The following is a 16,049-nucleotide window of genomic DNA, read 5'->3' on the forward strand; positions in this document are numbered from 1 at the left end:
AGGTTTTCTGTGTTCCTGTTCAGGGCCCAAGTACCTTTCAGTGTTACAAGGCAGAAGTCCCTGAGTTCACACGTTACAGTTCTGAGGTAACAGTGCCCACTACTGATCACTACCCCCTTACACTGACCTTGAATGAAGACAGGTAAGGTCAAGCTGGATGGGGATCGGAGCACCCTGATCTAGATGTGGATGTCCCTGTTCACTGCAGGAGAGTTGGACTAGATGACCTTTAAGAGTCCCTTCCAACTCAAATGACCTTACGAACATAAGATGCTGAGCAGAGAAGCTGTACCTTAGAAGAGACTTACCCTGAGCACCCTGTGCTACATGCCGAGCCCGGCCCCTCAGCTGCCTAAGTAGCCTACTGCTGGCACGGAAAGATGCTGGCCTGACTCCTCCCCAGCTCTTTCTCATCACCTTCCAAACTGCAGCCACCGAGGAACAGAGGTTATCGGCAAGGAACGAAGAGGAGCCCGTGAGTTCAAGAACTTCGGTTGTCACAGTTTTCAGACAAGGTTTCGACTGCTGCTGTTTTAATTTTCCTCAGCACCCCGATACGGAAGCGGCTTCTGCCTACCAAACCTCTGGTTTGTAGCTACCAGCCCGGTACCAGCCGCCAGCCGGAGGAGCAGACGGAGCGCACGGCCCTGAGCAGTCAGTCAGGGGCCGCACTGGCCGACAGCTCGGCAGGCACCGCGAGCCGTTACCGCCAGCAGTCTTCGCAGCCCGGACAGCCCCGATGGCTACACACCGGCACAGCCCGTCCCGCCGTAGCCGCTCACGGCACGGCGCGCCCCGCCTACGCGGAACCGCGGAACGACGTGAGGCGGGCGGCGCCGGGCAGGCCGGGAGCCGCGCCGCACGCCGGGAGCTGTAGTCGCCGCCGTCCCGCTCCTGGCGGAAGGTGGGGGCGGGCTCGAGCGGCTCCATTTTGCGCCCATCCGAGGGGCTCCCGGCCTGCCTGGCGCCGGCGGTACCGAGGCCGCCCGGGAGCCACCGTTCGCGCTCTCCCCGTCTTCTCCCGCTGCCGCCGTCGGGGCGGGGCCCGCTCCCCGCCTCCCGGCCCCCGCCGCCGGCCGCGGGCTGAGCGCTCCTCCCGCGGGCCGGGCCCCGTTCCTCTGCGGCGGCGGCTCCATGGTGCCCGCCGCCCCCCCCCGCCCCGCAGCAACAGGCGGGACGAGGAGGAAGCGGCCCCCGGGGGTGCCCACCGCCCCGCCGCCGGCCTGAGCCTCGCCGCCCCACTGGAGCAGCCAGCGGGCTCGGGGCGCCCGCGGGCCGCCGGCGATGGCGAACCAGCTGGTGATCCTCAACGTGTACGACATGGTGAGCGTCCGCGGGCAGGGGCCGGGAGGCGGGCGGGAGGGGGGCTCGGCGGGCGGCGCGGCCCCGGGCCTGCGGGACCGGGAACTTTCCCTTTCTCCTTCCCTCCCTCCGCCCCACGCGGGGCTCTATGCGGGGGTGACGCGTCGCTTCTGCTCGGCAGCGAAAGTTTGGCGTGCGGCTGGGTCGCAGCTTGCGGGGTCCGCAGCCTGCAGAGGGGCTCCTCCCCCCCTCCCTCTCCCTGCTGTAGCCGCAGTAGGAGCAAAGCGTGAATTTGTGCGTGGAGTTCGTCCTCGTCCTTCAGAAGGTTCCTGCTCCGCACGTGTCGCTGCGCAGGGTGCTGGCTGGGGGTAACCGCTGTCTTTGGAAAGTTGGAAGTTTCTGAGTGCTGTGTCGGTATTTTTGTATTGCTGTGGCATGGCGACGCTTGGCAGGAATAAAGGAATTGCCTCATCCCGATCTGCGATGCTGTGAGCTCACCTTGGCTTCCCGTGTGATGCCTGGCTGACACCTCCAGCAGCTGTTGGGTTGCCCTGCATGCAGCTGGAAGCTGCTCAGCTGCCATAGTAACAAATGAGGCAGAAGCACCTGTATGGTACAGCCACGGGATAAGTAATATTAGGGAAATATTATCCCTTAATGCGCTTCGGTAGCTGGAAATTAGATCAAGTGCTACTGGTTGTCCTCTGAGCACTGTTGGGCCTGTGGTGAGGGGCAGGGAGGCTTCACAACAGCATTGGGAACTGTGTGGGTCAAGCTGTCCTTGAACCACCACCAGTTTTGAAGTGAACTTCTGGTGCTTTGGGTGGATGGAGGAGCACAGTGTAGGTCTCATTGCTGGCAGAGAAGTGCATCGTCTTGCTTGAAAGTATTGTACTCATGTGCTTGAGTATTTGCTAGCAGTTGATAGAGGGCTGTCCTGCTTGGACTTAGTTATGCATCTGATTGTTGCCATTGGTTTTTGTGGTAGGTATCGGACGGAAAGAAAACAGGGTCCCTGTCAAAGGATTCCCTTCCACTTCCTGTACTTGGGTTCTGTTGCCAGTGAATGCAACCTGTTACATTTGCGTTGGGTTTCCTTTGCCGGAGCAGGGGTGGTTAATGGGAATGGGAGCAGTGTGTTTGCTGAGAGAGGCACAGGAACAGGGGCCCTGCTCACCTGGCCGAGGACATACATGGGGCCTGTGAGGTGCTGTCAGTGTGTTATGGTAGACCCAAGTGGGAAGGATGTGATATAGTGGGCTTCTTTGGACTGCAACTGAAAAATGTGTGTGGGAGAAGCTCTTGTAGTCTTAAAAGAGCTGGTTTTGTGTGCATTAGTTATTAGTACTATATAAAGTATAAAGAAACAGGACTTTAGTTCCAAGGCTGTTACGCAAGCAATTACCCGTGAAGTCAAAGGCATGGCATGCCTCTGATGTGGGAGGTGAGCGACCTTGACTGTGAGAGCCATCTTGGGGAAGCTGCAAGGAGCCACAGGCAGCAGCAGGAGGGCTGTGCTTTCCCTTGGGATGTGCCAGGGCTCAGTAGCTGTGTCTCTGTGTCGAGGAGAAGGAGAGTCTGTAGGCCCACCGCCTGTGGAAAGAGCTCGTTCTCCAAAACAAGCAGGCCAGCAAAGCTACCTGTGGGTGTTTGGTCAGATCGGGGTGCTGGTTGTGTGCTTATCTGCTGAAGCTGAACATCACCACAAATTATACATAGCACGAGCTGAGACCACTAACTGGGGTGTTTATTTATCCCACCTCAGCTATGGCTGTTTTATAATCGCATCTGTGTTATTTGACCGCTAAAGAAGCAGATTTCTTCTAAACAGGAAAGAAAAGCTGAGGACGCCATAGTATCTGAGGGACACCGTCAGCATGCAGCCTTGAACTCTCTCTCAGAATGGTCACTCAGTCTGTTTTATTCTTGCTTGGAGCAGGCACTTCAGTGAAGCCTGGCTTCATGGGCAGTGTTAGTGCTACCACTCTGAGAGCCTGCTGAAAGCAGTGGCATGGAGAGGGAAGTGTGGCTGTTTTGGGGTTGTGTGTGTTCATCAGGTGCCTCCAGTTGTGTACCAAGGCACTCAGGTTTACTTTTGGCTTCTGACATTTCAGTCGTGGTTTGGGGTGTTTGGGTATTTGGGCTTTTGTGGGGAGGGAGTTCTTTATTTGGTGGGTATGGATATTTTTTGTCCCCTTTTTTTTTTAGGGGATGTGTAGGGGGGGCACAAGAGAGCACTATTTGTCCTGTTCATGGAATCAACACTATTATAACTGCAAAGACTGTACAAACAGCTTGGTGTCAGCTTCATCTCAAAAACAGCCCCTTCCATGCAGGGACTGCAGGGTATTGCTGCTGTTCAAGTCTGCACAGGACCAAGTTGGTTTGCTTTGTAGCATATACGCCTCTATTTTCCTTATCACTCAATAAGGAGAAAGCCTGGGGTAAAACCAAAGGTGAAGAGGTTCAAAGTTTATTCACTTGTATGGTAACATTACAGAGGGAAAGAAACTTAAGGGCATATTTATGTGCAGTAGCTCACGCCTTCAGAAATGCTTTCTGATCATTGAAAGGGCCGTGTGAAGACCAATAGACTGTACTTGGAGCTGGAGTACTTTGTATCTTCATTATCACAAACCGCTGTCCCTGTAGCAGTATAGGGTTTTTGTGCCCCAAGTAGCATCCTATTTTCCCATGTCAAACAAGGCGTTAACGATCTGAACTATTAGCATAAATGGGAGCTCTGAAGAATGTAATGAGGATGCTGTTGAAGCAGTGGGATTAGTGTCTCTGTCAATGCAGTGACATGACTTTATTATGCACATAGAAATTTACGTCCATATTATTTTTGTTTTGATGGTTTAGTTAGACATAAATCCCTGTTTCACAAAATGACTTGCTGCAAAATACTGAGGATGTGGGGCTGTGCTGTTAGACATTCTTCTACAGCAAAATTCAGATCGGACTAAACGAAGGGAGTCTGTTTTGTGCAATGGAAGCGTGAGTGTAGCTTTTGAGATCAGTTTGGGTTTCCAGATTGTAATGCTTGTCACTGAAGCAGCCAGCTATGTGTACGTCATTTAATCTGTTGTGATCTTTATTTTGTAAGCTGTGTGTAATCTTTTTGGCTGTGGCCAAACTCAGTGTCCTTTAAGCTGTGATTGTTCTGCATTTCTTTCTTCACCGCGATAAGGCATTTCGTTCAGTGGGAGAACGCGACCGACCTTCCAATAACTGATTCAGATTAAGTAATAATTAGATGTAATTACTGTTCCTAGGGGGAAAGTAATTCTGCCTTACTGAAATTCTTTTGTCTTGAATTCACCTACTCTGTTCTTATGGAAATACAAAGCGAAGTGCTTTTGGCACTCCTTTCAAGCTGCTGACTTGTGTTTAATCTGCTGCCACTGCTCGGTTTCTGTGGTCAGGTAATCTGCATCCACATACTTATGTGCTGCCAGCAGTGAGCAATGCTCGCCCAAGTAACTCGGGGCTTGCTGAACAGTGCAGTGCAGCAGCTCTCCATCCCATCCACCTGCCCCTGCATGGCTCCACGAGGCAGCTCGGTGCCTGCCTTTCTGCTCCCGCCTCTTGCATCAGATTTCGCAAGGTTGGAGGAGCAGAGTTGTTTTTTCCTGCCCAGTAACAAACTAGTTTTATTACTTCCAGTGCTTATGGGACATCTCATGTAACTTGTGTCCCTGTGTCAAGCAGCAGATCTGACGTGTGTGTGGTGGGGAATTATTTGGAACTCAGAGGCCAGACCCAGAATTTTCTGCCCAAATGGGTGTCCTGGTGAGGACCAGAGCTCTGCAGACCCCGTCCACATCTGTTTGAGGTTACGTAGAGCTGGACAACCATTCTTACTAGACAAGCACACTTTTTGCCTGTGCTGACAGACTTTATGTTGAATATTCCTATGGTATTGATTGTAAGTATAAATATAAGACTATTTTGTAACGATGAAGTGGACAAATGTAGAAAATGAGCTTTAGAGGTAGCTTTACATTTAAGAAGCTCTTGAATTGTTCTGGTTTTAATTTCACTTCAGTGAACAGAATCTATTTTTTACCAGTGCAGCTGGGTAGTTTTAACTTTCACCTTGCCTTCTCCGTTCTGTTTCTCTACACCAAGTAGATCTAGCCCCATGTGTTTCTGGATACACTTGATCTGAGAAGGTTGGTATTAGATACAAATGGACTGGCAGCACTCGCTCTTTTCTAAGGAGAGAGAAGGGAACAATCTGTTAGACCCTAGTTTAGGTGATGGTGTAGTACAGTCATCCCCGTCCCACTCACAGATGTAGCGATGGATTAACAGAGCCAGCCATCCAGGCCACTTGTAAAGTCCAGTCTTAAGCAAAATGTATCCACGGATCTCCATGACCCTTGGCCTTAAGTATGTGCAAGGAGCAAAATCTGCCTGCTGTTAACTCCTGTTGACAAGAATTCCCCCAGCTGGCATGTCTGAAGAAGAGCTCATCAAATCCTTGGTGTCTTGTTATGCAGATAATTATCATGTCCCGTGCCTGCCAGCACAACTGTGATGTTTGGTGACTGCTAGCAGCTGAATTTGGGGCTGAATTTGGTGGTGCTTAGAATAAGGATGACTCTAGAAGCCAAATACATCCATTTCTGATGCTGGAAACATTGTAACATTTGGCCTGAACTGTTCTTTTTGCCATTTGACTTTGACTTCATGAGTGGCATCTCCAAAGTGTAGTGGATCATTCTTACTGGGAGAAAAATGGCTTTCAGAAACGTTCATTAAATGCCAGGTCAACTAAAATGTCTGTAATTATGTACTAACTCCAGCTAGCGCGCTTGACAACATGACACCTGTCCCCTCTTACATTTTTATTATCTGTTTTTATAGTGACTTCTGATCAGAAAGCACATATTATGTCAACAGTTAGTGTGAATAAGATAGCTTCTTTTCCTTTTCTTCCCATTTCCTAAATGAATAACTTGCTGAAGGTACTCCCCCTGTCCATGTCCCCTCTGAGCTGCCTCCTTGCAGCCTGCCCTGCAGCCCCACAGCTGTGTGCATTGGGAGTGGATGACATGGGAGGGATGGAGGATCCCACGGCTGGAGAAATTGACAGGATAAAGATTGCTGGGTTTTGGTGAGAGGTTTCTCTTCCTAGTCTATTGAAGTTGTAAGGACTCACCTGAGAGTTTTTATTTTTCTTGAGCCTTTCTTGGAGATTCATCATATCACTCTCCGAGGAGCAGTTTGAAAAAGAAAGTTGTGACGCAGCCAAGGAAAGAGTCATTTTGGAGGTTTTCTTTTTCCAAACTCCGTGTGTCTTCATGGTGCTGAGGGTAATTGTTAGCTGACAGGCATTCACCACTGCTACTTCCAAAAAAGAAAACAGAAAGCACTGAGGAAAGGGTTTCCCCCAACCCCCACCTTTTTAGGAGGTAAGTGGCAATAGTACTGATATACAGCTATGTTTCTTATCATAGAAGTGATCAGCAGTGATAGATTGTAAACACATACTGGAGGTATGCAAAGGACATCTGATAAATGGAGTCAGATATATCAGAAGCAGAACAAGAGTTCAGGCTGTTGTATGCTGTAACAATCAGAAGGATCAGTGTGGTGGAATGGTGATACAAGAGGTGTGATGACAAAAGGACTAGTGCGATAGAAAGGTGTTACAAAAGAGAAAAAAAAGCTCACTCATCTCTGAAGATTTAGGCTTGCAAGGGAAACTCCACAAGGAAAGGATCTCCAACCAGAGATCCTTCCTTGGTGGCAGTCAGCCCTTAAATGAGGTCTAAGAGAGGTGCAGCCAGGCTCCACTCCAGTCACACAGCTGAATTGCCTTTACCTGTGCTCTCAAGGCTGACCAGGTCCTTTCCCCAGGTGCTCAATCAGTGGTTCACACCGTGATTCAGCAGCTCCCATAAATATGGAGACCAGCAATCTAATATTCAAAGGCAAAGTATAAACTCATTTCATTCCTCTTAAGTACCTCTTGAATTGCGATCATCTGGTCATAAGCAAAAGTGTGGTCACTGTGAATAACAACTGGGGTCTGTGTGTAATAGTTCTACATTTTGATGTCCTTTCTAAAAACAACAACAACAACAACAGTTTTGCTCTTGCATTATCATTGGAGTTGATTCAAGTATGTACTCTGTTAGTGGAAAACTTTAAAGTTCTATCCTGGTCAAAGATTAAAAAGAATAAAAAAGTGGATTTCTCCCAAGTATGGACTTCATGGTTGACAGACAATGACTAACAGCACTAAGACATGGAGTAAAACCTAATGGAATTAACTGACCATGTACAGTTAATTGCATACACTGTTCCAGTTAAAGAAAAGGTTGTGCAGTTTTATTTGGTTGACTTTCATGCTTTTGATATGGAGGGATGAGCATTTGTCAGTCTGCTGTCTGAGGACAAATCTGTATTGGAAACTGACTGGAGTGGTTTTTGTTCTTCTTTCCTTCTAGTACTGGATGAATGAGTATACTTCTTCCCTTGGAATTGGAGTATTCCATTCGGGTATAGAGGTGTATGGCCGAGGTACGTACATAACCTGGTTTTTGTGCTAGCAGTGTTGCTAAAACAAACAAACAAATGTATGTCAGGTAGTGAGGGAAGTCTGGTTCCTGAAACCTGTTTATCAGTTTCCTTTCAGAGTTCTCTGGAAAAAAAGAACACGTGGGTGTCAATTTGGAATCATCCTGCATTCTTGTGTAAAGCTGTATGTGCAACTACATCAGAGTATGCTGACTCTTCCCCTAGAAATAGCAATACATAGCTCAGGTTTTGAAACACCAGCTGTATGCTTCATATAAATGAAACGGGGCCATTTCACCCGTATTCTGCCAGTACTCGTGCAAGGAGTTAATTTTTAATTGTAGAGACTGTACAGTTTATTTAAAAGGTGATTGTGCCTGCTGTTTATTTAACAAAGACAGACCTCAGATAAATAGAGCAGCACAGTCTGAATTTGCTAAATAGGTTGTACTGTGGGATGCAGCTTCCTGAGCTGTTTTGTGCCTCTTTCAGTTCCTGCTGCTGCCAAAAAGGGTGTTTCTGAGTGTGTTGTAGCACAGGCTTGGGTCTAAGGTCTTCACACCTTGTGGGAAAACCAGCCTAGGAGATGAAGGTGTTGCTATAAGTAGTCTGTTTAAAAGTAAATAAGCCTCCTTAAGTTTTTTTTTTTTTACTGAGATGTGTTTGGAGGTAAGTAAAGGTGGTGGCATGTGATGCAAAACCAATGCTGTGCCAAGTATCTTATGCTGGAGGTGTTTCAGTGGCCAGAGCAGTAACACTGCCATTGGGTTTGCAGTGGTGAATTGATGAAATATAATGCTTGTTGTTAAAAACTTACTAAAATGTCATTTAATCCAAACCAGAAAGACCTGATCTGTAATAGCATTGTGCCTTAAACACACTTGTGCTGTGCCAGATACATGTGCCTCCCCGTCCTGTTCAGGTCATGACAGCTTTCTTTCTCATGTTAGAGATCATTTCCCTGCTGGAAGAATGACTTGCATTTTTCAAAGTACCTCACGCTTTATTTATTTACCTGTTGTAAAAAAGATCATCCCCAGAACTGCATGGTAGACGTGGATGGTTTAGTGCAAGCTTTTAGGAAAGGAAGTGTAAAGTCATGCTTGAAGCTTTTTATTATACTTTGGGAGTGGCACGTTGTTATCATACAGACACAGAAGGAAGTTGAAGCATACTGTGATACCTCCATGAATTCTAAGGACTTAACACCAGCAGATGTCATGTGCTGACTTCAGATCCATGCACGGGTTTATTGTTCTGTTAGAGAAGAGCTTGGGTTGGTGAACTGTTGCTTAGCAAGAGATTCAGAAATGTATTAGGTTAACACTAGTTGCCACATGTATAGCTGTAGCACATCATCAGACCTTAGAGGATGCACTCCTTTGAATCTCTAATCTAAATATGTAAGAGGATTTTCGGAGATCGACACATGTGAAACACATAGGTAGAAATTGCAATTTCACTTTTAAATCTTCACTTCTGCAATGAAAACAATTGCATACTTATGAATTAAATCTGCATGCTGATACAGGAAGTTTCTTGTCAGTTTTTGCTGAGGTCGACTACTGATCAACAAAACGATTCATTGCCAGCTCCTTGCTGTTGTTATCCAAGTGTAAATGCAGCATCTGATGTCTAGCTTTAGATCCTCGTGAAGTTCTCATTGACTGGAAGACCCCTGGAATCAATCCACCAGTCAGGGAGGTCTGCTGTTCTTACTTTCACATTGTATCATTTTTGTTAAATCTGAGCTTTCTTTTTCAGAATTTGCCTATGGTGGTCACCCATACCCTTTTTCTGGAATATTTGAAATTTCTCCAGGAAATGCTTCCGAGCTAGGAGAGACATTTAAATTTAAGTAAGAAACATCTCTCTTCTTGTTTTTGAGAAAATAGGTTAAAAAGACACTTTGTTGCATGGATAGATATGTTAAATGATACTTGAGAATTTCTGACGGAGAAAAGAGTGTTTTCTTTGTTTTGAAAAATAAGTGGACTACAGGTGTACAGCAAGGAAGGAATCTCGTATCAGATGAGACCAGTGCTGTAAAACGGAATAGAAAAAAATCCGTCCTTCTGGGAGGGCAGAAAGATCTTGCCACCCACACAGGGGTATATTTTGAGCAATGTGAAAACAGTTACTCACCTATTTCATGGAAGCCTGCTCATCCTCATCTCTGTTTCTCTTTTTAGAGAGGCTGTGGTTCTAGGCAGCACTGACTTCATGGAAGATGATATAGAAAAAATAGTAGAAGAGCTTGGAAAAGAATTCAAAGGAAATGCTTATCACCTAATGCACAAAAACTGCAATCACTTTTCTTCAGCTTTATCCGAGGTAAACAAACACTGGGGTCTATAGAAAGGTGCGTCCCAGGTGGCTACAGAGCATCATCTCCTTCCTGTCCTTCGGGTTGTTCGGCATAATTTCCAGCGTCTTATCTCTGGTACCTTGTGTAAATGTTACCCTTTCTTCAGATATTTTGTGTGTGTGTGTGTTTTTGGGAGAAAAATGCAAGCCTGTGCTGTCAAAAGTGCTGAATGTTGTTACATGCAGCTTGTGTTCCAGAAGGTGGTACTGCTAATTGAGAGACCCAGTAAAGCAAGTATCAACAGGGTTCCAAAATCTTTACAGGCACTTCAGAGACAAGTGTGGGAGACAGAACCAGATGTAATTTCCATTACACAGTGCCTTTGCATTCAAAGTACTTGCTAAAGAATAACAGAGGCATTGAAGTTTCATAGATGATGTTTAGCTTCTGTTTGAGGGGCTTTTGTCAGGTTGTCCCTCTGCCAGTGCCTGTGTCCTGGTACATGCCTCTGTGGTGGTGCAGAATAGCTGACCGTGGAATTGAACGGGCATGGCATTTCCCTCTCACCCTTGTTTTAACCTTTCCAGTTTGCCAGCACAAACAAATGCCTGATCACTTACGTGCTTGTAGAGACACAGGAGAAACAAACAGCCAGGAACAGGTAACCCAGGACAATGAAGGGAAAGACAGTTGTGTTTTTACTATTAGTTGCTAACCTGTGCTCATCAGAATTTATTCTAATGCTCACTGAAGTCTTTCAAACAAGGACTGGCTGTGTTTTCCATGACAAACTTCCATAAAACTCAGTTGCTTTTCATTCAGAATATTTAGTCTTGACAAAGCACAGGCTACACAAAGAGTCTGATTTCCAGTGGTGCTGGAACATCTTGAGATGATGATTTGTGTGCAGTGCTAGTAGGAATAAGTCTGGTGACATACTGATGAAGCTGCAGTTGGCATGAAATCTGGCCGATATAGCCAGGCATGTGCTGCACTCATGAACTCATGCTCATGTTGTTTCTGTTTTAACTCATCCTGTTTAGTGTTCAAGCTGGCTAAAAACTAGGGATATAACTTCAAGTAAAACGCTCTTCAGCTACAACAGAGTAATGCTCTTGCTAGCTGTGATTTACTCCAGATTTGCACTGGGGTAAGTAATACCAGAAATGAACATGGATGCAGTTAAGTAAAATAGGTCACTTCTTCAGTAGTGTCAACAAAAACATTTAATGATTGATGTACAGTAAAAATGACCATTTAATGCAACTTTAATGTATTTGAGGAGCTGAAAGCAGCTTTGCATTGTATAGCCACTCTTGCTCTAGCAAACTTACAGTCTGTGTGCTGTAAGATACTGATCTCTTGTCCAAAGTCATCAGAGGCCATCACAGTAAATCACAGAATCCTTAGAGTTGGAAGAGACCTCTGAGGGCCTTTTAGTCCAACACCCCTGCAATGAACAGGGACACGCACAGCTACATCGGGTTACCCAGGGCCTGATCCAGCCTTGCCTAGAAAGTCTCCAGGGATGGGGCACCAACCACATCTCTGGGCAGCCTGTTCCAGTGCCTCACCACGCTCACTGTAAAAAAATTTTCCTTATACCTAACCTACATCTACCCTCTCTGAGCTTGAAGCCATAAAAATATCCCCATTGCATGCATAACTCCACATCACTGTAGCACTGACACTGTCTTTTTGACTGCTTCATTTCTGGGTGTTTTTTGTCATAGAGAGCTCTCCTCCAGCTGCTGTTTCTGAGGAATTATTTGTGAATATGAAACATACCTGAACTCATTTGTTTGCCTTGTAAAGAAGTTATTCACAAAATGAGGTGGTTGGGCTGATCAGAACTCTACCAATGATAATGATAAAAAAATGGAGTATAACCACATGTCAAACTTGCAGTGGAAAAAAAAAGTGTCTGCAAATTGGGACTCTGCTTTTACTGATGGTGGAAATTGTTTTCCTGCAGCTAACTTGTGTCTTGTGATTCAGAGATAGTCAGACTGCAGCAGCTTTCGCCAATTCTTTACAGTAATTAACATCCATTACTGCTCGGTCCAGAATATGAGTTAATTCTTTCTTTTCTCCTTTTCTTTTAGATTCTGTGTGGAAAAGAGATTCCACGATGGGTGAATCGCCTCGCCTACTTCAGCTCTTGTATACCGTTTCTCCAGAGCTGTCTGCCGAAGGAATGGCTGACTCCTGCAGCCCTCCAGTCCAGTGTCAGCCAGGAGCTACAGGACGAGCTGGAGGAAGCTGAGGACGCAGCAGCATCTGCTTCCTTGGCAAGCTCAGCATCTGGGTCTAGAACTGGACGCCACACCAAATTATAAGTCCTCCTCCAAAGTACTAAATGGTTTGAAATACTTCAGTTTAATCTCTCCAGCAATTGACTTTCTGACAGAATGTGAGAGCTGACTTCAGAACATTGTTTTTATATGCAAAAATGGCTCTCATCAGCCCCTGTTTCAGCTCAGGATTATTTAAGTAGCGAAAAGAATTGCTGTGAGAAAAGGGAAGGATGTTGTGTGAAGCCACCCTTTTCATTTTCACCTGTTTGCTAGACCTGAGTTAACATCTTGTATAAAGTAGAACTTAAATTATTTGTTTACAGTATTGTGTACTGCTGTTTACAAGTCCTATAAGGACTCCTGCCACCATGGAAGAAGAGAGAATGTGAGTTTTGCTGGTGTAACTCGAAGGCAGCGGTATGATGATGCCCTGGCTATGAACTCTCCCCTTTGTTTTCAAGACCTAAGGCAGGTGAAACTTAAATTTCTGAGAAATGCTAGAAACTGCTGAATGCTATCCATGTGAACAGGGTACCGTACACTCAAAGTGGCTGATGTAAACAGGTAGATTCCAGGATGTAGGGAGACTGATTTTTGTGTAAGATCTGTTATTGAAGTATGACCTCTACATTCATGAAGCTGAGGATTTTTGCACATATGAAGTGAAATTTCTATCTCATTACACTGCCCCTCGATCCCTCACATTTTGCTTTTTCTTTTAAATTCAGCCACACAGTTTGCATAGTATCTTCTGTCCATATTTACAGTCTACTTCAACCAGAATTTAGATCTATGATTATCGCCTCTTAAAAACATCAACAGTTTTTTCACGGTTTGTGTTACTTGATTTAAAACTTGTATATACAAAATTAGTACTTGTATTTTATTTTTTTTTAATTTTATTATTATTTCACGTAGTTTGAATAGCATAATACAAGCCATTTATGGTTGGGGAATGGCCTTGCTTCCTGCTGCTGATTTTGCTTCATTTAAGTTTGTAAACATCACTGGGTTTTGTTTTTGTTTTTTTTTTTTTTAACCGATATATTGGCACCCAGTTGGTTGTGCATATCTGCACAAATTACAGAGAAATCTTAATTTATTTTCCCACAGTTTCTATCTGTGGCATTAACTTTCCTGTCAGATGTAATGAAGAAAAACCTGAAAATTGCTTATGCACCTGCGTGTTTACACAGCAGAACCTGCTAATCTGCACACGTAATTATGTCTGAAGGTAAGAGATGCTATTTTCTAAAACACAGAAGTATGTTTGCTGGTAGATTATAATTAGAGCTAAATTATAATTAGTGATCAGAATATATAATGGAATGCCTTATTCTTGTTCACTTACCAAGAGAATTAATGGTTCTTCCAGTCATTGGTGTGAATTGGCGAGGTTCTGTTGTGCACATGAGGATACAGTAGCACAAATATGAGGGAGGTGAGCTTGTGTATGTTGTAAGACTCGCTGCCTTAAACTGTAACAAAACAACATCTATAAACTGATGAGCTCTCCAAGAAGTGCGCATTACTAGAAACATAAATGATTTTTACAAGCTTTATTTTTGATCTGTTGCTCAGTTTAATTTTTTCATCAAGTGAAATACTGACTCTAACGTTTCTGTTGTTCAAAAGGGGAAAAAAAAATCCTCCTAGGAGGCAAGAATGCTTAATGCTGTGTATTCTCCAGGCCATGGGTAGTCAGTGCCACGAACCCTTCAGGAAGGTACAGTAGGTTATGTTCTAGTAAGAATTTGCATGATTGCCAACTCAATTCATGGTTGAAAAGAGCAAGAAGTTTTTCTTCTGGCAGTTGGGCTGAAGCCTTTGGAAGACAGCCTTGAAGCTTTCACTCATCTTCTGTGATACACTGTAGTGACAGAAAGATAAGCTAGTATTCAGTACTGAGGAAGAATCAAGAGCCATTTTTTTTCAGAAGAGTGGGATAGTTGTAGAAGTCTTGTTATCTGTGCTTTGGTACATGTATTAATGATCTCTTCTACCAAGTGGGAAATGCTTAAGACTGACAAGTGTACCATGATATTTCTTTGCTCTCCAGAAGTTGGACATACTGACTCGTTTTGTTTTTCCACTTGAATCTCTGAATTGGGGGTGGGTTTTTTGGTTTATTTTTTCCTGGTGTGAAAATGAGCATGGTGGTCTCCAGTCAGCTCTCAAGCATTACAGAATGAACTATTGCACTACTCACAGCTAAGGTGACAGACTGTAGGTGTGTCGTTCCGTCTCTCCTGTGCAGCTGTAGTAGTAATGTGACTCTCTTGGCCAAGGCAGGTCCTTTATTTCAGCTCAGGGTTGAGGCCACTGATCTAGCAACGTACTGTAGCTCTTCCTAGGTTTTAGGAAAAATAAATAGGATAAATTTTCATTGCTACCTAATTCTTCTGTACCAAAACCAGCTTTTTAGGCTTCTCAGATATCCAGAGCTCTAGATCTCAAATCTCTACACACACCTTCATTAACACAACTACAGTATGTACAATGCAAGAAAGTGACAGATCACAGCACAGTTTTTGTTTAGAAGTAAAACTAAGAATATTTTTTATAAAGCAGACTGGAAAGTTTGTAACAATTGTTCATTTTATCAGTAGCTGTACAGACGAAAATACTGTCTTACACTCCACTTTCTGTTTAAATACATCCATTTGTAAGTCCTGTGAGGAAACTGACACCTGAACCCTGAAGGCTGTTGGGTATTGCATCCAAGCAAGTGGTACTGTAACTTCAATCACGTGCTGTGAACTCGGCCTCCGCTGGATGCCCGCAAGAAGTCACCCTGCCAGCGGTTACTCCGATTTGTTAGCAATAGAGCAAGTTACCTTTCACCAGCATTACTGCCAAGCAGGGATTACTTTAGTCTACTAATGACCACACTGTGCTAGGACTAGAACACTCCAAAAATGCTGTGAGAAAGCTGGACACCTGTGGAGTCTTTTCCATCAAAACGGGTAGAAAAATAATTTGCTACTTCAGGGTTCTGCTCTGTTTACTTTCTCATTCTCCTTTAGTTTTCTGTAAGGTCATCCTTTTGATACCTAGTGTACTCCTTAACTGTCATTTTATTTAAATGCCATTTTCAGTTCAGCAAGCCAAAAAAATCCAATGTACTGTCAGTGTGCACCAGAAACTTCAGAGTGGCTTGGTAAAAATATACTTGCATTACTTCTAAAATTTGCAATGCAATTCTGATCACTATTGATACATGGTAATTTTCACTGTTGGAAGTTGGTTACAAGCTGAATAATCACTGATGCATTTTGTTTTGTAAACTTGTATTCAAGTTTACTGTACTACGTAGTATTTGTATAAAATTCAAAGAATTTTGACTTTGTTACCTTGTACATGGCAACAAGTTGTCTAGCATCTTAAATCCATCTGTTTATTAAAAATACTTTTATAAAAAAAGACAGTTGGCTGTGTTTTTCTTATTCTCCTGGTACCTATAGCCTGTGTTTATTGGTGCTGTGTGAGCGGACATCTTCTTTCAAACAATGCCTTACATGAAAGATGGGTAGTTGTGCTATAGTTACTTGAGCTATATAGGCCATATTCTGTTTTTGGCAGCTTGGTTTGTTTGAAGCATAATTAAA

The 16,049-nt window shown here is 44.5% G+C and overlaps 1 protein-coding gene across 1 annotated transcript; it reads left to right on the forward strand.

Annotated features, from left to right (window-relative positions):
* Positions 1 to 1,243: 1,243 nt before the first annotated feature.
* Positions 1,244 to 15,831, forward strand: DESI2 (desumoylating isopeptidase 2). The gene is made up of 5 exons (XM_042889774.1): positions 1,244 to 1,323; positions 7,767 to 7,839; positions 9,601 to 9,694; positions 10,029 to 10,170; positions 12,250 to 15,831. Exons 1-5 carry the CDS (start codon positions 1,285 to 1,287, stop codon positions 12,481 to 12,483), a joined length of 582 nt encoding a protein of 193 aa, XP_042745708.1. The 5' UTR covers positions 1,244 to 1,284; the 3' UTR covers positions 12,484 to 15,831.
* Positions 15,832 to 16,049: the final 218 nt, after the last annotated feature.

The sequence above is a fragment of the Lagopus leucura genome, unplaced genomic scaffold, assembly GCF_019238085.1.
Source record: "Lagopus leucura isolate 7727_CA_CO unplaced genomic scaffold, USGS_WTPT01 Super-Scaffold_73, whole genome shotgun sequence".
In the NCBI taxonomy this organism is placed as follows: domain Eukaryota; kingdom Metazoa; phylum Chordata; class Aves; order Galliformes; family Phasianidae; genus Lagopus; species Lagopus leucura.